Consider the following 26,840-nt stretch of genomic DNA (forward strand, 5'->3'; position numbering starts at 1 on the left):
CATTTAACAGAATATCAGGGTTAAAGATCATATGATTGTGAAACACTAATGTTAAAGAGAAGCATCGTTTTAGAGGATCGACAGAGAAATAACTAATTTTCAGCCTCTTAAATATGGAGATGTTCTGCTTTTCTCTGTTTTAGATCACGTTTAACTGAATATTTGTGGGTTTTGTACAAGACATTTAAAAAGACATCAACCTGGACGATCAAACATCCGAGGACGAGGAAGCACAAATGTTACCTTGAGGGCACGCTGGAAGGTGCTGATGGACAGCAGAGCCAGGTCCTGCTGCTCTTCTGCATACCTCACCAGGTAAACATACACAAGCTTCTTAAGCTGCAAGGGACAAACATAAAGGGGAATTAATGCAGCACATTAACGAGCCGTGAGGGGACGTGCTGCGTGTTTTTACATCCAAGACTGCAGCTGTAAGAGGAATAAAATGAACAGTAATGAATACAACAGCAGGGTGCGTGTACTACTGTTTGTTATTTCAAGGGGTGGAGATAAAAACGTTGGAATAGAAACTTTTCCTGTCTTGATATCACTCGCTGCAGACCTGCTCCAGTGTTGTTGTTTTTTCAGAAATTGCCATTGAATTATTATCTTGTGTTTTTGGCTTCCAAGCTTCTTCTGTTCTCGCAGGAAAGCCTGACGTAACATTTGTCCTGCTTCCTTCTTAACTGGAGGCCAAAGGTTCCTTGTCTGCTGATTAACATCAACTATTCAAGAAGTAGAAGAACTATCAGAGCTGATTTCTGCATATAAAAAGGCTGAGCGTTAATACATAAAGGAACCGCAGTAAAAGTGGATATGAAAAATGATGATTTACTTCGGGATCTATTTATAAATTTCATTTAAGAAGTGATTTAAGGTTGAGGTCAGGGGTAAGGTGACATTTCAGGTGCAATCGCCAAGAGTTTAATTAGTAATCAGCACCATACTTTCTAATGCAGGCAGTATTGACTTGCAGCAGTGCAGCACAGTTCTCAATCATCGTTCTGGTCATTACCGCTGGAATTAATGGCATTACTCACTATAAAAAGGAGACACAACCCATCTGCCCTCAAGGATCTGCTTTCTTCGGCCACAAACCACACGACCGATTTCATTTTTTAACCACGAAGTCGACGATTAAGGGCTCTACATCTTGCTCGGCAGTCAAATGAGAATTAATTTACAATTTCTTTTTTTATTATTCCTTTCTTGGCACTGAAAATCAAACACCAGGACGCCAATCGCACACATGCATGTATGATATGTGGTGTTAAAATGCAGTGCAGCAATGATTAAAGAAAATAAAGCGCACTGATATTAAATCACGCAACACTGCCAATAACTTGCATGCTCTTGTGCTGTTTTTCTAGTTAGTGGGAATCAATGGCAGCGCAGTGAGAAGGAGACGAGGGATTAGGGTGGGAACGAGAGAAGAGGCCATTTCTAGTGAGATATATTGTCGGCGAGTAAAAGTGTGGAAGAAACCGAGAGAGAGAAACTCGCACTACCTTAGCAGCTGGTGTATACGAGGAGGGAGAGAAGAGACGTGACTGTGGGCTCTCCACTGCCAATTACCTCCACCCACCTGCTCCCCTACCCGGCCGCGAGTTGCTTCGGCTGCATGCCTTGCACAGCGCCGGGCTTCAAGCAGCCAGCTCGCATGCTGCCCCTCATGCTACCTGATTATTCTGCTGCTGCTAATCAATATTCACAGGCTCTGGGCATGGGAACCCCTCTTGAGCTGTTGCTAAGTGTTTGGTCATTCACTGGAATAGTCTGTGCACAAATCTGCCAGTATTTACACAGACCCAAAGAATCTTACAGTATCTTTATGCTGCTGCTGCACCAATTCTGGATTTGCAGTAATACAACTAGTGGAGCTATTGTTGCTTGATAAGAGAATATACTTCAACAATACAAAATAATGTTTCATCTGATGAAAAACTAATCCGTCAAACCTAAAATAAAAAGAGAATAATTTCATTCGGTCAGTATTTTTGTCCTGCATTTGCGACCTTTAGTCTTCTCCTGTGCACCTGTAGATCTGCAGGTGTGCAAAGGTTCTGCTCTTTATTTGGCTTATTGACCCATGTGGGCAGCCAATGACTGCTTTACTCTCTCTGAATAGATGATGGCATTGTGCATGAATGCTTATGGAGGAATGTTTAATGCACGCTTGCTCGGAAAATTCCATAAGGATGCAGATGATTTATTCAGTCCACTGACAGAAGAAACTGATATTATTATTTTAAAATGTTATTTCGACAGATTTGGTAACTTTTAAGAACAGTAAACAGGTAGACTGTATCAAAAAAAAAAAATATATATATATATATATATATATATATATATATATATATATATATATTCATTTTTTACACTCTTTTTTTCGATTTCACTATTTGTAATATGTTCATTCTCATTAATTCAGCAGTTTTTCTTTGGTAAAAGCCGTGGGAAAGTTTGCAAAAGTGTGGCAGTACACATACAGTTGGAGCATACATGGGTGTATCTTTCATTACTGGTGCATATGATTTATTATTCATTTGTTTAAAAGGAGACTTTGTTCTTACCTCGTGTTTATTTTACTCTTGTGTGACCATTTCTTTTAAGTTTGTCTGTTTAACTTTGTACAAAAAAAGTAAACACAAAACTAAATTAAGGAAAAGCTTTCAGATGAAGCCAACACACATGACCGTATTGTTCTGCACGAGGAAGTTCCCACCCGCGTGCTGCGTCACACGAGAACTAAATGACTCACGACAAAGACAACCACAGTAAAGATCATACCTCGATGTTCTTACTCGCCACGTTCTTCACGACAGCAGGAAACAGCTCCGATGCATTTTTCCCTTTGGCAATCAGCTGAAAACAAATCAAACAATAAATGATATTAAACACAACATCTGAGAGAAGACACACAACAATGCTCTTGGTCATTTTAAAAAGACAGGATGTGACTTCACACACACACTGCACTCACCCCAACGACTCTCTTCATGGCCTCCAGTTTGAGCGACTCCTTGTTGCTCTCCAACATCTCTTTGAGGTCTTCATTCCTGAGGACAGAAAATAAGCGTTATAGTTTTACACTTCTTATGGCCGGCATTAGAGAAGGCGTAGTAAACACTGCTGAGACGAATGAACTAATCAGAGAGGTAATTCAAGAAGTAAAGCTTGACCAAAGGTGGTGTGAAAGCTCCGTGTATACAACATCTGTGCCAGCTTCCCAGATTACAGGGTACACATGTGAGCCGTCACTCGGGCTCCTAAAGGCCAAACACTTCTGGACGTTATTCGGCCAAACAAGCAGCCAGAATGTCCATTTCACCAACGCAACAGTAGCATCGCACACATTTCTGCAAATATTCCTGCACTCACATATGACAACGCTCACTGCTGGTTAGTGTACGACACAGAGGCTCAACACTGAGGTAATGTCCAGATGGAAGAGTTGTCAATGCAATTGTATTATAAGCGTATTTTAGCCACTTTAGTCGGTTCTAGAAGGAAATATCTCAACAACAATTGGACGATTTAGTGCGCAGCTTTTCTAAAGACATTCATGATCTCCTGACTTTACATCGAGCGCCATCATCAGGTCGACATACTTTACCTGCCAACTAATGACATCATCAGCCTGATCTGTACTCTGTTTAGGGGTCATTAGCAGCTAACACGCTAAATTAAGATGGTGATCATGGTAAACATTTTATCTGCTAAACATCAGCATGTTAGCATGCTTACATTAGCACTCTACTCAAAACACCATTTAATTACAGTTTCACAGAGTTTAGTGTTATTTAATCTCTGGTTTAAGTGACTAAATTTATCTTAACTCCAATATTATATTGGGATTTAACACTAAATATATTAACCTTGCAGTGACACATGGGTAAAGGCTACACCATGAGCCATCACTTTACATTTCCCATATTGTTTGAGATATAATCATTTTAATTCAAGTAAAATCATTTGCAACTTTACTAAACCTTTAGAGGAAACTTATTATTGTTTTTATCGAAATGTATCTATATTTTAAACATTAGTCACTGAAGAGACATGATGTCACAGGTTTGCTTATGAAAGACATTGCAAACTTGAGCCAACATAATGAGAAAATAACCTGAACCTAAGTAATCAGAATCAGAATCAGCTTTATTGGCAAGGTACGAGAACACACACCAGGAATCTTACTGTGGTTTGTGTTGCTCTAAATGTACTTACACAGAAATACAGCTAGAAACTAGAACGAAACCGAACAAAAGTAAACATTTAGTATTTATGTACATACAAGTAGGTGAAAGAAAATAAATATACAGTATGTAAAACGTACGAGAGAGAAAGAAACCACATACAATGTCTATAAGTCAGGCTAAAAATGTCTCCATCAGAGTGCAGGCTGTGATCTTACTACTGTACCCAGCTTTGTGTGTCTCCTTGGGGCTACGCTTGGTGTGTGTGAGTGCCTGCTCCTCCTGACTGAGCTCAGTCTTCAGAGTGAGCTGTAAGTTCTCAGCAGACACCATCGCTGTCCTCATGGCTCCCACTGCCTCCGAGCGTAAAGAGAAACCAACATCCATGCCGGCTTTCCTCCACAGCCGTCACTGGAGTCCACTCAAGAACCAGTACTTGTGTGTGTGTGTGTGTGTGTGAGTGTGTGTGTGTGTGTGTTAGCCGTCTAAAGAATAGAGTCCACACACCCAACTGACTGTATTTCAAGTAGCTCAAGGGTGAAACAGAGCTGTGGTAATTACTTTCCTTCAGGCTGTGTGCCCTGTTCTCTTGGCTTTATTTACAGTTGTCTTCTCCACTTGTTCTTGTTCATAACTGTCAAAGCGAGAGAGAGTGGGAAAACGTCTCAGGCTCCACCGGCTCTGTGCCTGTCATTCACTGCTCCCTTCCTCTTCTCTTGGGCAAAAAGAGTCACAAGATGCCCCGTCGGCTCCGCTAATGGCAAGTCATGCTTGCGGGTAGTGCCTGCTCACACGAGAGACCTCTCTTCTTCTGCTGTAGTCCACGCTGCTTCTGAAAGCTAACGATCAGTAAGCTGTGGTTGACTCTTAACTTCTTGAACGTGTAGATTTTCCCTCTGGAAACTCTCACCTGCCTTCTGACTGTGTATGTGACTCTGTCTCTGTGTGACTGTGGTCACTTCCCTCTAGGGGAAAAAGGCGGGCCTTATCTGCACTGGTGGGTAAACACGGCAACTTTTCATCACCTCCACTGCACAATAACCTACTTTAGCCCGACACCGCTGAGCGCCAACAGGACAGGCCGACATCAAAGATAACAGCACCTAGCTGAATGTCAGGAAATAACCTTTGAGATGTGAATGTTGCACGAGCATTTCAGAGGGTGTAGAATTAGCTTCCTGCCCCTTCTTTGGGAGAAAATGATCCATCTTAACAAATACCCCCAGTCAACAAGCTATTAAATCACACAATCCACATGTTAACGTGTTTAACATGTGTTGTCGCTAGCAGGTCTGTTCGAAGTTTACTTCTGTAAAAAGATTTTTGGTTCTTGAATAACTGCTAAACTATTATTTAAGATTTAATCTCAAACCTTGAATTTTTTATAATTAGCCACAATTGTAATAAAGCAGAGATCTCATAATATATTTTAATGTATGCATCCTTATGACAGAGCAGACAATTCAATATGTTGTATTGTTTAAACCTGCACAAACTGATTTGGCCACTTGGAGAAGGCTGACGCAAGCTAAACACAACACACACATATTAGCATTTAAGCTGATATGGTAACCTTGTTAGCAAACAGTTGCTATACAATATATAATTGTATCCAGCAGATACAAAGCAGCATTATTGTTCATTTGAAGATTTTGTTCTGGCCATTTGTCAAATGCAAGTCCAATATTCACTATATTTTTGTTCTGTTTTTGGTCTCCAACAAGTCTTAAAAGGGGAAATATTTAAAGCTATACCAGCTAACTGTCTAGCCGTGTCTCTCTGATGTTTGGTGCGAGCTGGTAGTGTATTGTAGTGAGTGTTTAGCATACAGCTGCGTACAGAGGCTGAAAACACTATAAGAGCAGTGAGAGAGAACCAAAACTGTAAAGTTCAGGGCCAGAAAAACATGTTTTTCATAAAGTATCCAGATTTTTCTTTTCCGTAGTTCAATATGCTAAATCCCTAAATCAGAAATCCTTCAGTGAAAAATCAAAGTGGAAAGAAGCAGCGAGTTAGCGATAGCACCACTGCACCCCTCTCCCTCTCTCCAGTCTCTGCACAGCAAAGAGCCAAACGTCTGCATCGCTTCGGACTGACTGGGACTTTTATTTCCTCCATCACTGCTGAGATTTATTGTAATATTGTTTACCCATGAGCAGTTTCCTAATGAATATTTATCACAAATGTGCCTCATGTATATCCATCTCATTTAATGGTCTTGTTATGTATGAAGACAAAAAACTAATTTGATTTGATGATAATTATTTCAGCTCTTGAAATTCAATGCAATCTTTTGGTTCTGAAGATTCTTCACCAATCTTACAAGAACTATATTCTGCATCAATGAAATGTGTCCATTAACACGCAGAGTTAGTGCCAATGGAAATCCTAAACAACTCTTAACTGGAGTAAGATATAAATGACAGATGGACGGCAGAGATTAGAGCCTCCATGTAGCTGGAAGCTGCATTAGCCAGCCGTCACGACACAGCCGAGGCAGGAGAGGCTTTCACAGCCTGGATTTTATGAAGTTGGTTAAAAAGGTCGGTTTGCAGAACTGTAATACTTTAGTAAAACTAAATCCATCTTTTGGTATCTTAAAATGAAATGCTGAATCCATCTTGCCACTAACATAAAGATCATTGTCTATAAAACAATGAGCTACAATCAAAGCACCAGAGGGAAGAGAGAGTTTAGATGACTTATGGTCAATGTTTTTAGTTTGTGTTGCTCATAATTACTTTGATTAAGACTCTGAAGTTCTTGTTAGTTAACTGTAGAAAACTATATTAACCAAAGAGGTCGCAGAAAACAAGTCTGAACATGCATTTCTCTATTCATTCAGAAATAAATGAAAGAACGCAGTCACATAAATGAACGTAAAGAAAGAACAGACCTGTATGATTTCCTTTACAAAGTTACTGACAAAACAATCCAAACACAAGTGTGAATGTACTGCATGTGATGAGTACGTTAAGGACTACTCATCCATGTTGGATTAAAGGTTGCGATTGAACGTTTTTGGAAACATTAACTAAACAAACAAACAGGCTCTTTGCTACTTTTGATGAATCGACACGAACAGATACAGCGTGTAAAGACAAAAAGAGCTCAAAGTAGAACACGTGTACAATGAAATCAGGCCCTTATAAAAGGAAAGTACGTAGACACCAAACATGAAAATGTGGAATCAAAAACTGCACGCTAGTTTATGTCAGAAAGGGAACAACTCGCACAGATCTTCTAAATCATCTTAAATAACAGGGAAATGAGACGTAGCTGTGTGGTTTGACCGAGCATGCCAAGAAGCCTGGGAATATATGCAAGTTCTTAAAATATTTGGACAACATTAGCAGTGGCAACATCAAAGATGAGTATGTAACTGCTGCCAGAAGCATGAAAACAATAAAACAATCATAACATGCAGCAATGGAATTATGACGATGTATCGAGTCAAGGCGTTTCTATATCAAACGCACCCGTTACCACGTCTTGGCGATATTGTAACCAACAGTGCAAACCTATCCAGTGTCACTGAAAACAGCATCATTCCAGTTTAATATCTATAATTTCCTCGTCAATCAGATGTCTGCACTGCTTCTTGGTTGCTTTCTAAGTGGAGAATGAGAGCCAGATGTGCCCTGGACAGGACATTATTAACAAATAGACCAACATAAACTGCAGCTAATAACCCTCTTCTGAAAATAAGGCTAAAGATGCAAAATCCTAACTTTTAATGCAGCTCAAATACAACTGCTAATGCAACAAATCCATACAACCGAACCACTCAGCCACAGTGAAATCCGTCTTTAGTCACGGATAAGAAATTAGTCACATTTATATATGCCTCGCTAAGGTTTGGCATAGAGCTTTCAGTCAGTAAGAAGAGGCCTATAAGGAATGTTGCTGTGCCCTTCACATGTGACAAATGTTCAAGAATTTCAAATAACTTGATTTAATTTGAGCAGAACAGGCTCTCCGGGAGGATAACTTTCATTGACAAATATGCAATATACATTCATGCTGAGGAAGGCAAATCCTGTGTGCTACACCCATATTAGATATTTGTAGGATGCACAGGCTCGGGTCAGACATGTGCAAACAGAAGCATCATTCATGTGCTCTTCTGGGCTTCCCAGTTTGTCCTAGAGGCAGGCGAGCTTATGACCGAGCCTTGCCTAAGTGAGTAGATGGTCATGTGAGACAGCTTAGAGGTTCACTTTAGCATACTAAGCAGCTGTTAACACTTTGGCAAGAGAATATCATTAAAAAGACTTTCATGATGGGTAAAATCCTGCTGCAGAGAATATTAAACTAATGTTTATTTAGTGCTAAAAACAAGACGACTGAGCTGCTCAAATCTGCACCTGTTGTGTGTAGCGTCTCACCCACTCAGAGAGCATTAATCCAGAGTAGCTAAACTACATCAACAGTGATTTTACAAGAAATAACCAAAATGAAGAAGATGGTTCTACTGATGAGTGGCTGCCCTCTAGTGGCAGGTTTCTGAAAACATGCTGACAATCCAGTTTCAGTTTTATACAAGTGGAAGGTTTTAACAACTTAATGTAGAAGGTAACTGCGAGTATGTGTTGTGAAGTTAATATAGAAATTAAGAAACTTCTTCTCTAAAGCATTTGATAGTTTCACATAGAAAACACAGACAGCCTTGGACACGTGCGTGGCTACTGTACATCAGAAACTAATTTGGGGCTTGAGGTCCAAAGGGTCAAATGTCTAGTAGCCTAAACTCTTAATATGTAAATGTCAGAACAGATCATTTCTTTCCTGGATATATCCACACCCAGGCAGGATAATAAAGCTCAGAGTCACTTGGCAAAGCATATAAAACAGGTGGTTTACAGACAAACTCAAACAGGCCGCACAAGTTCAAATTCAAATTCAATGATTTGTTGCTCCTCTATATAAAAGCAAATACAACAAATCTCTAAATCCAAACTAAGACATTTTCTGTTTTCAAAATTCAATCCTGCTTTCACATAGCCATGAAGAATACATCTCTCTCTCACCTGAGCAATTATATGAATGACTTATTAGTCGGTTTTGTCACAGGTTGTTGAAGAATATGGAATCAGAATTAATTTACTGATTTATTGAACGCAATAATAATTAATATCAGTCACCCAGCTGCTCTACCTTTCATGCACAACACCTGTGTACATGTGATACTTAATATATATATAAAGTAGAAACCTGGCTGTCATCCAGTCTGTGCATATCACACATTTACATCATATTAAACTGAATATCTTTGGGTTTTTGACTGCCAAAACAAGACATTTAAAAGACATCACCTTGTAATTTGAGATAGTGGGATGGACATGTTTCTGACATTTTATAGACCAAATGATTAATCGATTAAATAATCGGCAGATTAATCCATAATGAAAATAATCGCTGGTTGCAACCATACTAAACAGTATAATTTACAGTAGTCAAAGCAGTTGCTGCAGATTAAACAAACCCTCATATACTAAAGGTATTTGACTCGAGTAGGATAAGGCACAGTCCACCTGTACTGACGTATTATTATCGTTTCCATATAGTACGCACACGTTGGCTCATTCTATCCTGGTTTAAACCACATTAAAATTAAATAAAGTGCAGAATGGTTTTGGTTAATTGTGTTTTAAATATTTTTGGGTAATATGTGGATTTACAGAAATGTGACCTCTGTGAAATTGTTATATTGTGTTATATACATATATTTTAGACCTTCTTCAATACAGTAACAAACTCACTCATTCATAAAAGCTCACTTTACAGTGTTGGCCTGCTCTGCAGCATCTTCAACACTTCATGTCTGCTTATTATTACTGTACAATAATATGAGCCATTCAGTGAAGACTAAATATCATTTATGCTATCTCTGTGAAGGAAATCCCTTCTGTACACATTTTATGAAACACTGCAACTCAACTGGTTAAAGATGCGTTAACTGAATGTGATATAGGAAGAATCAGTCGTTGTTGTTGTTGTTTAGATTAAGTTCCCTTTCCCAATATTATTTGTAGCTAGTCTGGTCATTGCTGCAAATTGTATAATAATATATGGATGCATGTTTTTTATTATCGTGTCATGCATACAAGACACCACAACTTTTTATACTGTAAGAACATTTAGCTGATACTACTTTGCTTTTACTAGACTATGGTGTTGAATCCAAGACTTTTACTTGTAGTGGTATTAGTACTTTTACTTAAGCAAAGGGTCTGAATACTGCCTCCGTCAGTGGGTAAACTAGAACAAAACAGTAGGTTTAAACGCCATTTAAAAAAAGATTTATTTTGACAGCTAACAGTGCCATGGCAGACAGCTAACAGTCGCCATCACTGCCTAGCTTGTTGATGATGCTGCTGGCTACTTTTAAAGTCAGCTACACTTGGACGTTAGCAGCACAAAGTTCACAGTAACCGTCTAAATGTACCATAAATAAACGATATTGATAGCAGACGGAACAGAAGCTAAGCTATCTTACTTTTTGAAGTCAGCGCTGAAAAGTCCAAAGGCAGTGCTGGAGGAGGTCGAGGTCTCCTGCCCCGCTTCCACGGCAGCCTCCGCTCCTCCTTGGTCATTGTACAAGGCGGCCGTCGACATGCTCAGCGTTTAAACAAGACTTGCTTCAATAAGTAAATATAAATTCGGCTTTTAAACTGCTCATGAACGTAACAATGTGTTCATGTAACGTGGCGTATAAAGTTCCTACAAAGCCAAACTTCTCCGAGATTTCACCCAACTTTTTTTTTTTTTTTTTACACGCAGTAGCGGAAGTGTGAGCTGGACAAGTCGGCGTCACATGACTTGCCTTCAGCTGCGGAGGGCACATAGATATAGAATATCTAGAAAAGATCTGTTGGCTAATGTACACAGTATTTGCAATCGACGTCTCGTTTAGAATATCTAGATCTATGTCAGAAACGCCCCTCCCCCCGTTACCAAGGCAACAACGGCACCAGAGAAGAATATTTTGTGTACTCAACTAACGTACTTTACGTAAAATAACCGAAAAGTAAAGTAAAAGTACGAACACTTAAGTGTTGAAATACTTTCATTTTCACAAATAAGTACATTTCTTAAATTCCTGTACTTTAGTTAGGTACTTTATACTTTGTACTCCCCTACAAAGCAAATATTGTACTTTTTTACTGCATTGTATTTATTAGTTAACTTAAATTACTTTGTAATTTCACATTATACTATATACACAGTATAAGCATCAAATTAATTATGATATATTCTTAAAAGATAAAACACAACTTTATTGATCCATGGGGGGGGGGGGGGGGGGGATTCACAAGCTACCCATCTGTTTCTATAAAGTAATTTAAATTAGCAACACCAGCTAATTTATTCTAATCTATGACTACTTTTACTAATCAGTACTTTACGTGATTTTGATGCTAATACTTTTGTACTTTTACTATTTGGAATAAAATACTTTTACTTGTAACAGAAGAAGTCTACACTGTGGTACTGCCATTTCCAAAGTCTCACAAAAAAACACACACAAAAAAAATAATTTGAAAAACACGTGACGTGATTCTTTACTTCCGCCGTGCGTCACTTTTGTATCTCATGTGATCCGCTGCTGGTGACCAATCTCCTCCACCTTGATAGTATCTCTGAACACAGTCAACACTTGACTTCACCTCTGAACGTGTGTCATCTCTTGCGTCTACCTCAAAACGAGTCGGTTTGTTGGAAACTCTAACTTATATACTGTATATATAATTATTAGTTTTAAGACGACTTAAGCCATCCTCTTGGGATAATGTCAGATTTCGACAGCAACCCGTTCGCGGACCCGGAGATCAGCAACCCATTTCAGGTAACGTTAGCTAGCTATGTTAGCCACATTAGCATTAGCTTGTGCATTATTTCACATTAATAACAACGTTACTCAGCCAGACAAATCAAACACTGGGTTGTTTCTGTGCTAAGCAGCTGTGATAAGGCTACTTTAGTTTAATAATAGTAATAGCAGCGATTAGCTAAACGTTATTAATTCACTTGTTAGTAGGCTTACATTACAGTATGTCACTTTGGAGTGACACAACATGTAAATGAACCAGGCAATGTAGTGTTAGCTATCTTAATGTATCCTAGCCTTCCTTGTGATACAGTAGGTGTTTTATTTAAACCCTGTCGTGAAATCCTTCATAATACACAATTTAGTTTTAACTTCCCACCTCTCTTTCCACCTTTCCCTTTAAAGCCCAGGGGAACACACACACACACACACACACACACACACACACACACACGCATATATTTGTTTATTAGGTAGATACACTAAACTGTTCCTGTTTCCATGCGTGTTTGATTTGATTTAAATTGACATTAAATAGCTTTTTCATGAGATAAGCTCTCCATAATTGGACTTTCTACACCAAACCACAGGTGCTAATAATAACAACATGAGGGGAAGGATTCGAGCTGATGATTCTTAGCAATTTAAATAGGCTATTAAAACAGTCATTTGAGTCATTTGTCATTCCAAAACAGGGAAGTAAATTGGAGCAGAGCATAGATTGTTTTCACTGCAATGCCTCCATTATGCTGTTAGCTTTATTAAGGCATCTAACAAATGGACCGCCTTGTGTTAACAGTGTCTTGTAATGGTGAAAGCATGTATGTGATCATGTGCTCTTCAGCCACCTCAGTGCCTGCCTCCCTCAGCAAGCCTGCAATGGTGTTTCCCTCTCTTTCTACCTCAGGTTATTAATTGATAACTGTAATATTATGATAATTGATCAATTGTTTTTGCAAAAATGCCAAAACTGTGTGTGAATATTTCCTGGTTTTCTTATTCTTCTTTGTTATGTCCAAAATAATAATAATAATAATATAATAATAATAATAATAATAATAGATCGATCGATCGAGAACGATTTGTCAATGAACTATTTTGATCATCATTTGTTATTTTTCAGTCAAAATACCAGTTCACAAACGTTCTTGGTCTTACGTGATAGTAAATTGAGTATTTTGGGGGTTTGGCTCTGTTGGTCAGACACAACAGGATTTTGAATGACAGCACCTTGTGCTCTTAATGCTAAGGTTGATCGAAACAATAATCTGCAGATTAAGATAGAAATAACAATTAGTTGCCGCCCTATGGTTTTAGATTAACCAATTGGTTCTGTAATATGTCAAAAATAATGTTATGCCAAAGCTGATTTATAAAGATTGTCAAAATCACCAAACAGAACAAAGTATTAATTTTATAAAGATGTGAAACAAAGAAAAGCTCATCTGGTGTTTTTAATATAAAAATGAAGTCAGGTGATTAATCAAATCATTGACTCTTGATTTAATAAATATAAATTAGCTAAAACATGATGATGAATGATTTTCTCCCATTTTAGAAGCTGTAAAGTTCCGTAGAAACTTAAAGTACTTCCACATTCTTGCTCTTTCCGTGTATGACGGGGAAAGATGCTGATGGCACAGTTTGACTGCACAGACGCATGAAAAGTGAATTATTCATGGTCCTCATTAACATACTGACATGACTTGTGAACCCCTGCTGCTCTGCCATTTTTCTCTCATTTATTGGCTCGCTTTTCTTTTCTGCCCCGAGGACAAATGGATCTTTGTTCCGTTCTCTGAGCCATCTTCAATACTTCATGAAATCATATGGTGCCGTCATGGCGACATGTGGTGCTAGGATCCCCGCTGGCGGTTTTCCTGCTTAATCTCATCACTCCCAGTCATGCATCAGATTGTTCGTTCTGTTTTGGCCTATTTCTCTGGATGTAGGCTAATTACAGAAATTAAACACTAATGTCAGCTAATAAAAAACCATAGAAGGAAGCATAGATATGACATGGCGTCAGTCTTAAGAGCTTAATGAAATGAGATGTCGGAGAGACTGCACAGAACATGCACTCCGACTGGTTTTCATCCTGCTGACTCAGGAGAGTTGCGTATTGCAGCTTCACCGTCAAATACACTGCAAGTGTTGAAGTCTTGGATAAAGTGTCATCAGCTCGTGGGATTTCTGCCCCCGCTCATGCAGCACGAAGCCCGTTTTATCTCCAGCTACATCAGGACCACGACGGGTGGTGTGCCTCATTTGTTGACAGCAAGTCCATTTGTTTCCACACTGCTAGACGAGCAACGGGTCGATAATTTGATTTTTATCACCGTTTGTAACTTTAGATTTCAAGATGAACACTCGGTGAATATGCATACGTTTCTTTGGCTGTTCCAAAGACGACATTAAACTTTAAACGCAACATATCCTGAAATATTTATGACCCTAGTCTGGTGACAAGTTGCAGCCTGTGTGTGTGTGTGTGTGTGTGTGTGGGGCATAGTGGAAAAGATGCTCCCAGAAACTTAAGAGTCAGAGAGAGAGAGCGAGAGCACTGCACTGAGACTGGATAAGGATAGCACTGCAGGAATACGCAGATTGGATGTTAATCTTGAGCAGCGATTTGAATGAAAGCAGTGCGTGACTGACAGCAGCTGATGGTAAGCTTATAATCAGAAACCTGTGATAATGTTGCTGATCTGACGCAGGAGCGGGAATTGTACATGCAAATAGGGGCTAAACTATTTACTTTTAAAAGGTTGTGGTATCTGATATTTAATGGTTGAATACACCTCATAAGTAAACATGGTTGCACTTCAGTGTCACCCTTTTTAAGAGGACGAACAAAGTCGGGCTTTTTAGCTTCATCCTTTTATCTCCCTTCGTGTTTGCATAGTCCATCGTAAAACCGTCGTTCACCAGCCTTGGAGAGCACGGGTTGTTTGATTTGGCTTTTCTTAATAAAATCAAGAATGTGCCTGAAAGAATCGGAAAGCGCTTTCGCAGTCTTTGTGCCGAGCGCAGCATACATTTTTTATTTCTGTCTCCAGCAGCTAGAAGCACCCCTTCCTTCCCCCCCTCCCCCTTCTGGAACTCATGGACTTGGTTATTTATAGACGTCTTCGCCTGAAAATTATTGGAATCATTCCGTCTTTGCCAGTATTGAATTATAGGCCTGTTGCATTTTGAATAAAGACGGTTGTTTGGCCTTCGTGTGACAGAATAATGGAGGGTTTTTACACTCGCATGGGCTCAACGTAGATATTTCCACTCCTGTTCTTCGCACAAGCACAAAGATAGACGTATGAAGACCAAAACTATTCCTAACATTTGTTATTTATTCACCTTTTTAAGGCGCTTTTCTGTTTCTGTTTATCTTATTGAAAGTGTTTGTGTGTTTTTCTCAGGATCCATCAGTGACACAAGTGCGGCAGGCTGCTCCTCCTGGGCTAGAGGAGTACAATCCCTTCACAGATGCCAAACCAGTGAGTAATCTAACACTTAATCCAGTGGCAACGAGTTCACACATGAACTAGATTTGAAGAACATTTACCAGGTTTCAGAGGATTTGATTTAATTTTAAAGATCTGTGTTATTTTTGACGCTATAGTCAGGAGAACATAATGGTCACTTTCACTTAACGATTGTGTTGAATGGGAAATAAGACGAGTATAATGCCCAGCAGTCATCACTCCTTCATGGCATGCATTAGGAGTCGCACACAAATCTAACAAGTGTGCAGCCAGAGAGCTTTGAAACTATATTTTGTGATATTACAGTGAACAAATATGAACAAAAATTAAAAACCCTGTAATTCAAACCAGTCCCAGTTTAACTTCTAACTTTAGATTCACTTCTTGCATAATTATTTTTAAATATACGATTCAACTTTTGTATTCTAAATTGCACAGATACTACTACATGCAAACATGCAGAACCATAAGATAAAAGCGTAACATTACAGCAGTGATTTCCAACCTGGGGGGGGGGGGGGGGACTTTTAAAAGAAGGAGTCGTGAGATAATTAAAGGGCCAAAAGAAGAATAAGAAGAATATTGTTCTGCTAATGAGGTTCAAAAGGTTATTTGAATTGATTTGATCTGAGAAGATCATTTGATCGTCTGACCTTTAGGAGCAGTACAGTTCTTGTGCCTAATACATTAAGACACATACTGCGTGGGCTATTCTCCACGTGTTATTCCCCTTTGGATTATATATGGATATATATATTATAGTTATTTTAATTAGTTAATTTATACATAACATGTCAACATTTATTTGGCTTTCCTTTTGTCATGCTTGGACTTGAATAAAATCCCCAACTGACCGTTGCTGTTGGATTTTGATGTATTTTGACAGCTGCCAGTTACAGCAGTTTTTAAAATATTGTTTTGTATATTTTTAAGTATTACAAGATAAATTTACCATTTTGAGAAAAGTAACTTCCTCATTTTGCAGCATTTCCGACTTTCGTGATGTGTGATTTTGTTTTTGCAGTGTCACATTGTTAATGATAACAGTGTTCGTCTATAAATGCAAACACGTTTCCTCCGTAGACGCCTGCGGGTATGGCGCCCAAGACTGCGGCTCCCACCATCAACACGCAACCCGCCATCATGAAGCCCACAGAGGAGCCTCCAGCCTACTCGCAGTCACAGGTATTACTGAGCACACCTGGTGAAAAGAGAGTGTATATTCTATTGTGATTATTATTATTGCCTGAATCATTAGTACAAGGTTGACTGTACCATAGAACCTCTAGCTGGTGTGCACATTAAAAACACACGAAGATCCAAGACACATCTGAGCATTTATTAAGTGGGGTGGACGCAGGGATTATTTTCTGTACAAAAAAACAAACAAATCGATATATTGCCATGCCGACTATAGCTATGATTAATAAATATAAAACACATTACGTCCATTATTAATGCATCCACTTCTTGAAGAAGGAATCCTTCAAGTGTGTTCATCAGAATCATATTTATAGCAATGTTACGACCCGGCTCGAGAAGTGAAAAAGGAGGAACATGAAACCAGATGGTTATGGTAAATAAAATATATTTATTAATATAGTTGGAACAATTGGCAATTTCAATTGTGTTCGAGAAAACAAATGGAACCAAAAGGAGGCCTCTTAACATGAGAGCAACAAGGCGCCAAAGCCAAACTAAATAAATAAACCCCCACCTAAACAGCTGGGTGAAGTACAATATGCCATATACAACATACAACATGCAACATGCAACATACACTATATAACATACAACATGCAACATACAATATGCAACATGCAACATACAACATACAACATACACTATATAACATACAACATGCAACATACAGCATGCAACATACAACATACACTATATACAACATGCAATATACAACATGCAATATACAACATGCAACATACAGCATGCAACATACAATATGCAACATACAGCATACAACATGCAATATGCAACATACACCATAAAATATACAACATGCAACATGCAACATGCAATATGCAACATACAACATGCAACATGCAACATACAATATACAACATGCAACATACAACATACAATATGCAACATACAATATACAACATGCAACATGCAACATGCAACATACAACATACACTATACAATATACAATATACAACATGCAACATGCAACATACAGCATACAACATACACTATACAATATACAATATACAACATGCAACATGCAACATACAATATACAATATACAACATGCAACATGCAACATACAGCATACAACATACAATATACAATATACAACATGCAACATGCAACATACAATATACAATATACAACATGCAACATGCAACATGCAACATACAACATACAAGAGTGAGAGTCTCAGAAACAAACACAAGTGCGTTGGGCTGACATCACCAGCCACCTCGACTGTTGAGCTGGCCAGGCAGCTGTAGTGGCCGGTCTCTCCAGTGCGCCTCGGATTGGAGGGCCGGAACAGGTGCACTCCAATCACATCTCCGCCCTCGTCAGGAGGGAGGAGAGGTGTCGCTGCAGCCAATCAGGGGCCGGGGACCATGCATCCTAATTACCATACAAAAAGGCACACATACACACAGAATACCCCCGAAGACTAATCAGGCAGACAGCGTTGGCTGTGGCCGTAACAAGCAAACAATAGTACACACCAGATAAACGAAATGTTAATAAATACATTTAAACAGATTGCCTTACTTACTGGCTTTGGATTTACCTCACAGGTAGGTTTATCACACAGCTCTAAGACGATATATATCCTGATCTATTAAATTAGGATGCATAGTATTTAGATATAACTCCAAATATATAAATTATCTAAAACAAATCATGCCAAACAGCTGGTGCTGGCACGGTCTCAAACTAAAGGATTTGGACAAACAAGCGCACTGGAGTGGCAGCATGGCCAGCCCTCTAAACTCCTCCCCTGTGCATCGACAGGTGCATCTCCACCCACCCCTGCTCTCACAGAGGGGACGTTCAGGCTTGAGACTTTGAACACTCTGACCTCATAAAGCCGAACATCCTCTTTATTTTCTTTAACTTCATGCTGTTCGGTCCACTGAGAAATGTCCGATTGACCAGACGCACCTTTACATTGTCCCCATGCGGAGATTAATGCGTCTACATAAGCAAGCAGACTGTGACAGGTTTATTAGTTTATTCCGGCATTACCAGCAGACATTCTGTATGGAAAGCAGAAAATACATCAACATGACAGCTGGTTTCATGCTGAGTTTGTACACTGAAAAGTTGCCGCTGCTATCTGTGACTGGTGTTTGCAGCTCCTGAGGGAGACGCAGAGTCTGAGAGAACCAGGCAGCCGGAGGAAAGATATTCTGTGATGGTGCATCTCATTTGTCGGCAGGCGCCTGAGAACAAGTTGTTGTGATGTCTTTGCTCCTGCTGGTGCTGCCCCTGTAGATAATTGGATTTATTCCAAAAGTAGAAGCGGAGCTGAAGGAAAACACATACTTCTGTACTTTTCCCAGTGTGTTGACATCTGTTTTCTATGTGTGTGTTTGTGTAGGAGCAGTCGGGAGCAGCTGCTGAGCTGTTGAGGAGGCAGGAGGAGCTGGAGAGAAAGGCTGCCGAGCTGGACCGCCGGGAGAGAGAAATGCAGTCACTCAGTGCTTCGGGAGGTCAGCATCAGGGAAAATGACACTATTTCTAAATACAGACTCAAAATGACCTTTTCCAACACGAGGGTCCCGTGCAGTTATTCCAGCTGTCGAGACCAGAGCGTGATACGTTTTCTTCTGCCAAGCATTCACTGACTGCATACACGTAAAGCAAATGGCAAAGATGAGAAGATCAATACCACTCTCATGTTTTACACTAAATATGAAGCTGGAAGCGAGAGGCAGTTAGCTTAGCTTAGCATAAACACTGGACGCAGGTGGAAACAGCTAGCCTGGCTCTGTTCAAAGGTAAAAAACCTGCCGATCAGCACCTCCTAAATTACACATCTCGCCTGTTTAATACACACAGAAATGTAAAAATGATAATCGCCACCAGGCTGTAGTTCATACTCAGCAGCACAGACACGACATAACTCCCTGCAAATAAGCATATTTCCCCAAAACGTTGAAGTATTCCTTTAATTCTCTGCAGAGCCCTGTGCACACGGCTGATGGGGCAGCATGCACACTTAAGTCGAAGCATCTTCTTGGTATCTCACTGCCATTGGTCACATTTAAAGTTGTTTTTAAAAGCTTTGTCTGCGACTACTTAAGAATCCAGGCAGGAAACCAGAGAATTAATGTTCTGTACACACACACTACGGTTACTGTAAAACACCTGTATAAGTCCCGGCTGTTACTGATTTGTCATCCTTCTGTTTCTTATTGTCCTGTTTCAGGCAGGAAAAACAACTGGCCTCCCCTCCCTGAGAAGTTCCCCGTGGGCCCCTGTTTCTACAACGACATCACAGTGGACATCCCCGTCGAGTTTCAGAAGACGGTCAAGATCATGTACTACCTCTGGATGTGTGAGTAGCTCTCTTTTATTCCTTTCTTTTACTGAATGGTGATCAGTAGTATTAAGGATGTCTGCTCTGTTGCGTTGTAATAAAAAGAGCAAATATTTACACAAAAACAATCTGCGTACAGTCATCTAGAACCGAAACAATTTAGATGAAGGTCATTTTCAATCAAACGTGACAAACTTCCCTCAGATCCAGCAGCTCAGGTGTGAGGATTTGCTGCTTTCCACCGTCTGATGTGATAATAAACTGAATATCGGGGTGTGGACTGTGTGGACTGTGTGAAAGCGTGCGTTCGTCGTACCGTTTTGGTCTCTGGATTCAACGAGCAGTTAGTCACAGCCCTATAGTCATTACATGAATCCCTATTGGAAGCCTAATTCATCCACATGCAGTCACAAGGATGAGAAGGACAGTCAATGTCCTCGACACTCACCATTTGTAGGTGAGCCTGTTTCGACTGTGTGACTGTTCAAACTGGAATCATGACGTCAAACGCTTCATATTAGTAAAACATGCTACAGGAAGTTTTGCTGTCACAAAATAGAAACAATAATTGAGGTTGCTGATGAATTTGTGAGAGAATCTGTAAACTTCATGGATGTTATTTTGTCCCCTTTAATACAACTAAACCAGAATGAGAGAAAAAACAGATTTTTAGGGAACAGATGGCACTCTTTTCTTTCTAATGGTAGTTTCTATGATTGATCATTCTGAGTATTCTTCTCGGTGTTCACACACTGTATCCACCCACACTTGGTCGGCATTCGCTGCCAAGATAAAACATTTCCAGATCATAGAAGATGGAGAATGAAAGAATGTTGATATTATAGTGTTGCAGTCGATCTACAGAAGTGTAGCAAACAAAGCTGGTCACATGTTCAATAAATTATTTATTTTTAAAACACAAACTGATCTCGACTCGTGAATAAGAGCAGCTGCTCGTCCTCCCCCTACATCCTTTACAGCTCCGTCCTAATGGTGGTAAAGAAATTACAATTTCCATCTGAGGTTCAGAGAATGAATGGCCTCCAGTGGCCACATGACGAGGGCACGTGGTGCGGTCATGTGACCACTCAAGTGAAGTCAGATGATTGCTTAAGGGTTTAGAAATGGACTTCAGACAGGCAGCAGATTCTCTCTCTCTTCTCTTTAAGTTTCTTCACTGATGAGTCTCAGAAAAGCAAAGAATTTCATACTTTCTGTTGAAAAACACCCCAAAAAAGAAACTCTGGTCGAGAGGATTTTGAGCTCACGTCAGCACCACCCACCCTCTCTTCTGTCAGGCTCATGTCATATTTCACGCTGTGATGTAAAAATACCCTTTACACACTGTGGGACTGTACAACGCCTTTAACCATGCAGGCACTGTAAGGATCCCGAGAGCAAATGGTAATAATGAATTATTGAATAAGTGTGTGTGCGTGTGTGTTCTGTATGGAAGCCCTGAGAGGCAAGTGAGTAAAATAAATGTAATGTAAAAGTGATGTAAATCGTGTTCTTTACTGTGTTTATGACTTAATAACTGGGGGGGGGAACAAGGTTATGTCAGGCTAATCTTTCTAGATTCCTTTTCTTTTTTCAAACGTAATCTGTGAAAAAGCTTTAATTTCTTTACCTATGTTTTAAAATAAGATCTAGAAGATTCTAGATGAGTTTTAAGTTATTAATTCACTCTAAACACAACGTACTTGCGTCCTCCTTTAAGTCAGACTTGGAAAACATGAATGCTTTCAGTCCTTACTCAGAACACGGGGTCGCAGTGCACTTCAGCCTCTTGTGGCCAACATGAGTATTACAACAATAAACCTGTTCTTAGGTTATAAACCATTTTAGATTAGACTTAGAATATGCATCACCAGAATTGTTTTACCCACTGGCCTCTCAGGGCGTACGTAGGTCTGTGTCCTGCACAGTGCTACGTGTTTAAATATTAAGCGTCAGTGTACAGCAGCGTCAGGACACTGGATACAAGCTGCACGCTAGCCAGAAGAACAGCCTACTTTCCAAGCACTGACGTATAAAGTGACACACCAAGGCTTGCCACACTGTCCCACTTTCACTAAAAGCTCCCCCCAGATACTTACTGTACATTCTTTCTTTTGTTTCACTTCAGTTCATACTGGGACGCTGCTCGCTAACATGATAGGCTGCCTGGCCTGGTTCTGTGTGGATGCATCACGTGGGGTGGACTTTGGCTTGTCCCTCCTCTGGTTCCTACTCTTCACACCGTGTTCTTTCGTCTGCTGGTACAGACCACTTTATGGAGCATTCAGGTAAACAACACATTCATTTACCTTGGATGTACCAATAGAGTGCTGCAGGGAATGACTGCAAGTTAATGCACAAAGTTAATAATGTTTATATACAAATATAATTTGGATTACTTCCTGCAGCACACTATAAAACACTCCACTGCTGTGTTGTTCATATTCTGTTTGTTTGTTCTCTCCTTCTGCAGGAGCGACAGCTCATTCAGGTTTTTTGCTTTCTTCTTCGTGTACATCTGTCAGTTTGGGATCTACGTTATCCAGTGTATTGGCATCGCTGGTTGGGGCGCCAGGTAAGAAAATAGGGCAAGAAGAGTTACAGCCATATTTATTTAAGATGTTCACTCATGTTTAGTAAACATGTGATGGCTCCAGCCTCTTGAAATTTGAATAGTTTCTGCTTTCTTCTTCTTCTTCTTCTTAACATTGTAGTTTGTTTAATATCTCTGTGTTGTGAAACAAGACATTTGAAGACGTCATCTTGTGCTATAAAAATTATGATTTTTGTTTTCACTGTTTTATGTACCAAACAGTAAATCAAGAAAAGAATTGACAGACAAAATAATGAAAATAATTAAACTGCAGCCCTAGTGCAGACATGTTTTAGTCCAACTGAACTGTGGTTGAAGCCACATAGCAGTTACTGAAAAGACCAAAACTAACAAAGTGTTAGTTATAAGCATCATTTCTAATTTTCCAAAACAACAGAACACTGAAGGAGTTAATTGTGCATTTTAGGATTGAATCAAAAAGAAACAATCTAGAATATCACCGCTTTATCCTTCAACGACTTTCTCATCCTCAGCGGGTGGATCTCAGCTTTGACCGCCCTGAATCGCAGCATCCCAGTGGGCATTATAATGATCCTCATCGCTGCTCTCTTTACCTCACTGGCTGTCCTGTCCCTCATCATGTTCAAAAAGGTAGACACACAGCAAACCTACAGGAAGTGCAAGCAGCCTCTGTTAAAGTCTGCTCCCTTGTAACGCATCTCTGTTCGTCCTCATTAGGTCCACGCGATGTATCGTACCACTGATGCCAGCTTTGCGAAGGCCCAGCAGGAGTTTGCCACAGGCGTCATGTCCAACAAGACGGTCCAGACGGCCGCTGCTACCGCCACCACCAGGGCTGCACAAGGAGCCTTCAAGGAGCAGATCTGATTGGCCCAGACAACTCGCTCATCTCTCCGTCCAACCCTTACACCCGCCCACCCCCACCCTCCGTCCTCCTCTGCTCACACCCAGCTTCCACTTGAGCCAACTGCCCTGTTTGAACACATGGAGAGTCCCCCAGCCTTCTGACAATATCGGTGCGGTTCATGTGAGGCCACTACGCTTGGCCGTCCAGTCTGTAATCTCAGTCCCAGGATTCAAACGGGGCCACGGCTCTCATCACAGACTCTGGGACCTCCTCCCCTACGCTGCACTCCTACCACTCAATCAGCGTGCTCGACTTTACTTCCTCTGCGTGAGTTTGTGTGTGTGTGTGTGTGTGTGTGTGTGTGTGTGTGGCCAACTAAATGAATGTTTGTGTGCCTCTTTAAACGTCGGCCTGTCCCCCGTAGACAGATTCTAATGTAGCTGAACCAAGTCCGACTTTTCTAACGTTACCTGGGCATTTCTCACCACACGTTCTCCCCAGCATTGTTGGATTCCCGTGCATCCGAGCCTTACTTTGATTTACAAGCCTAATCACTACTTCCTATTTTTAAAATAATTTATTGTCGGTTGTTTGCACGTGCAGCAGCGTTCTCTGATTTCTTCTGCTGTTTTCCATGAGTACATAGCTTAATACTGCTGCCCACCGGTGGACTGACCATGTATTGTTGAAGATGAATGCTGTGCATTCCAGTTCACTGCCTTGCCTTCTACTTTCTGCTTTCCTCAGAATTTGGTTTTTACTTCCTTAAAGTGGAGCGTCACCCAAAATCTAATTTGTTAAGTATCAAATACTCATCCTTGTAGACTTTAGGGCAAATAAGGATCTTCATTATCCAATAATCTGCAAAGGAAATGTATTGGAATTGTTCCTCTTCTCAAGCCGACAGTTGGAAAAACAGACTGAAATATCTCAACAAATATTTGGAAATGTTTTACAGACATTCACGCTCCCCAGAGGACGACCACGAGGCTCACATTTGTGGTTTTTAGCGTAATATCTTCGCAACTAATCGATGGATTGCCGAGACAGTCATGTCCGACTTTTTGATAGTTTGATCGTTTCTAAATCAATTCAATTTGTCTAATACTTTGGTTTATGTCTGCAAAACTAAGGACATTCCCATCAGCCAAAGTGTTTGAGTTTGATGCTAACTGGCAAATATTAGCACGCGAACACGCTAAACATGCACGGTAAACAATTGACCTGCTTAGAAATAGCATGCTAGCATTGTCATTGTGAGCATGTCGGCACACTGACGCTAGACTGTGCCGTAGAGTCTGAAGGACTGGAGTTATGAATGTATTGTTAAAACAATTGCCACTCGATAGACTGACTAATCGTTTAAGCTCCAGCACTGAAGACTGTCGACTCGGCAACATGTCAGCAGCCAGCTCTCCTTCCTCCCTGCAGTGTTTGATACTCAAAAAGATTTGTCGATTTTCGGGTGAACCATCACTTTCAAGTATTTATCTGCTTGAAATCGTTTGCCTCTAACGGTCTACATATCCATCGTAATATTACGCCAAGTTGCACTTTAAATCTGAGACTCTATGTCTGCACACTGTAATCTGTGCAAAGGGAAGGATATTTATAACAATGGCCTCTCGCCTTCCTGCTCATTAGTGTCCATACTTCATTTATACATGTTACATGCACCAGTTCAACATAGTTCACACAGCCTACCTTTTCGTGTCATCTCCTCCAGAAAGAATGGAAATAACGACGCTGGTAACATCCAGTAAGAGATCCACTATTCTGTATATACAGATGCATGTTTATACAGTTTCTTTTTGAAGAGAAAAGTGTAACTCGTCTCCAGCTTTTCCTGTGTTACCGGAGACTTACCTCAGTTTTACTCAGGATGTACTCTTCACTTGCATGATGAGGTTAAAAAAAACTACGAGTAAGAAATTAAGACACTTAACTGGACCCTATTTTGAAATATATGTGCTGTAAATCATTATATTGCAATAAAAATGACTTAAAAAGATGATAGAAATGGGCCAGTAGTGTTGATGTAATGTTCTGATAATTGCTTGCGTATTCATCATTGTGGATTGACGATCACTGAACTCCACCAATCAAATGCATCAGATCTGAAGATAGTTTCATTCTTTTCAAGTCTCTTTAGTTTCCAGAATGTGGTCATTGAAATGTCCAAATGCATCTTACCTGCTAAAAATGTCTTCTTTTTTGTTGCATATGTCTGTGGCTTCAGTAAGACCCGCGAAGCTGTTTGTGTGTCTGATCTCTTCCGTCTGTAGCGTCTCATGTTAAAGCCAGTGAAGCCTTCGTATGTATTTGATTTGTAGGAGTGTAAATAGAGGGGAATTGGCCTTTAAGTCTTAACCTGTGTGCAGGGCAGAGTCTGGCTGTGGCTCTGCGATCCTTTTTAACTTTCCTGCAACATGCCTTGTTTTGCTCTCTGCTCACTTCTTTTATCTTTTTCATTTCTTCACACTGGCTTGATTTGAACCAGTGCATGTGTGTTCCTGAGTACAACATGAGAGTATTCCTTAAAAAGAATCAAACTGACTGGCACTTACAGTATTTCTGCGGTTATTTTTGACTTGCTTCAAAAGAAACATGATAAATGTGAGAAAGGCGTTAGATTGCAAAGCAACGTGAACTGTGTGATGTGCTGTAGATGGGCTGTGGCTTTAAGCTTCATAATCAACATGGTTTGTAGTAGAAACACTGACAATTTAATTCATTCAAAAAGCATCTCTAACACTAAAATCTTAATTAAATTATTGAAAAGAAATGGAAAGGGATGTTTGTATATTTTGTACGATTTACTGACGGTCGGCTATTTGCTCTAAATTTCGGTGTAATTTTAAGATGCACTCTGATTTGACTTTCAGTCGCATGTTAAGTAGTTTGAGTTTTGTATATTTATTGTATTAACACTGAATTAAATTCTTCTTCTGTATGTGTGTCAAGGTTTCTCTTTTTCTATACATGTATGCTTATATTTGTACTGTATGTGGTGTAAATATTCAGACAAGACGAGGCTTTATGTTCCTTTGTATATTAAAGCTTTAAGAGGGCTTGCACCAGCAGCCGGAAACCAGATGAGGTCAGTAGTTATCAAAGAACATGACATTAAATTCACTTTTAAGTTTTGCAGATTCATGCTACTGAGTTCAGGGGAACAGTCACTTCTCATATCTAGAATCAATAACAGAATAATTCCAAAAATATATATATATATATTGCAAATAACTAATGCAACCACTAAAATACCCAGGATGCAACATATGGATAGTGACTTTATGATGTTATAATATGTCAGTGTTGTGTCTACAGATTGTTCTGCGTGGCAAAAATATAAATGAATTAATAGAGCTTTAGTGTGAAAACTCA

At 39.8% G+C, this 26,840-nt stretch overlaps 2 protein-coding genes across 5 annotated transcripts in view; one reads left to right on the forward strand and one right to left on the reverse strand.

Annotated features, from left to right (window-relative positions):
• The window catches only part of ap3b1a (adaptor related protein complex 3 subunit beta 1a), a 46,800-nt gene extending 35,824 nt beyond the window's left edge, over nucleotides 1-10,976 (reverse strand). Inside the window, exons 1-4 of one of the 2 annotated variants that reach the window (XM_029444460.1) lie at nucleotides 10,696-10,976; nucleotides 2,984-3,059; nucleotides 2,791-2,865; nucleotides 244-339 (exon numbers count right to left, since the gene is read on the reverse strand). In XM_029444460.1, coding sequence (XP_029300320.1) covers nucleotides 244-339; nucleotides 2,791-2,865; nucleotides 2,984-3,059; nucleotides 10,696-10,814 — 366 coding nt within the window. In that variant the 5' untranslated portion in view covers nucleotides 10,815-10,976. Of the gene's footprint in view, nucleotides 1-243; nucleotides 340-2,790; nucleotides 2,866-2,983; nucleotides 3,060-4,422; nucleotides 5,113-10,695 lie in introns of those variants that run through there. The other variant, XM_029444459.1, reaches the window with a different exon arrangement.
• Nucleotides 10,977-11,823: 847 nt separating this feature from the next.
• Nucleotides 11,824-26,406, forward strand: LOC115016824 (secretory carrier-associated membrane protein 1-like). 3 transcript variants are annotated; one of them, XM_029444872.1, is made up of 9 exons: nucleotides 11,824-12,045; nucleotides 15,444-15,521; nucleotides 16,593-16,694; nucleotides 19,090-19,201; nucleotides 19,921-20,049; nucleotides 22,160-22,319; nucleotides 22,505-22,606; nucleotides 23,119-23,236; nucleotides 23,324-26,406. In XM_029444872.1, the coding sequence occupies exons 1-9, from the start codon at nucleotides 11,989-11,991 to the stop codon at nucleotides 23,471-23,473; spliced, it is 1,008 nt and encodes a 335-aa protein (XP_029300732.1). In that variant the 5' UTR covers nucleotides 11,824-11,988; the 3' UTR covers nucleotides 23,474-26,406. The 3 variants fall into 3 exon arrangements, with proteins under 3 accessions (XP_029300732.1, XP_029300733.1, XP_029300734.1); XM_029444873.1 differs by lacking the exon at nucleotides 11,824-12,045 and adding an exon at nucleotides 14,101-14,696; XM_029444874.1 differs by lacking the exon at nucleotides 11,824-12,045 and having other exon boundaries at nucleotides 15,452-15,521; nucleotides 16,534-16,694.
• Nucleotides 26,407-26,840: the final 434 nt, after the last annotated feature.

This window comes from Cottoperca gobio, chromosome 12 (assembly GCF_900634415.1).
Source record: "Cottoperca gobio chromosome 12, fCotGob3.1, whole genome shotgun sequence".
NCBI lineage: Eukaryota > Metazoa > Chordata > Actinopteri > Perciformes > Bovichtidae > Cottoperca > Cottoperca gobio.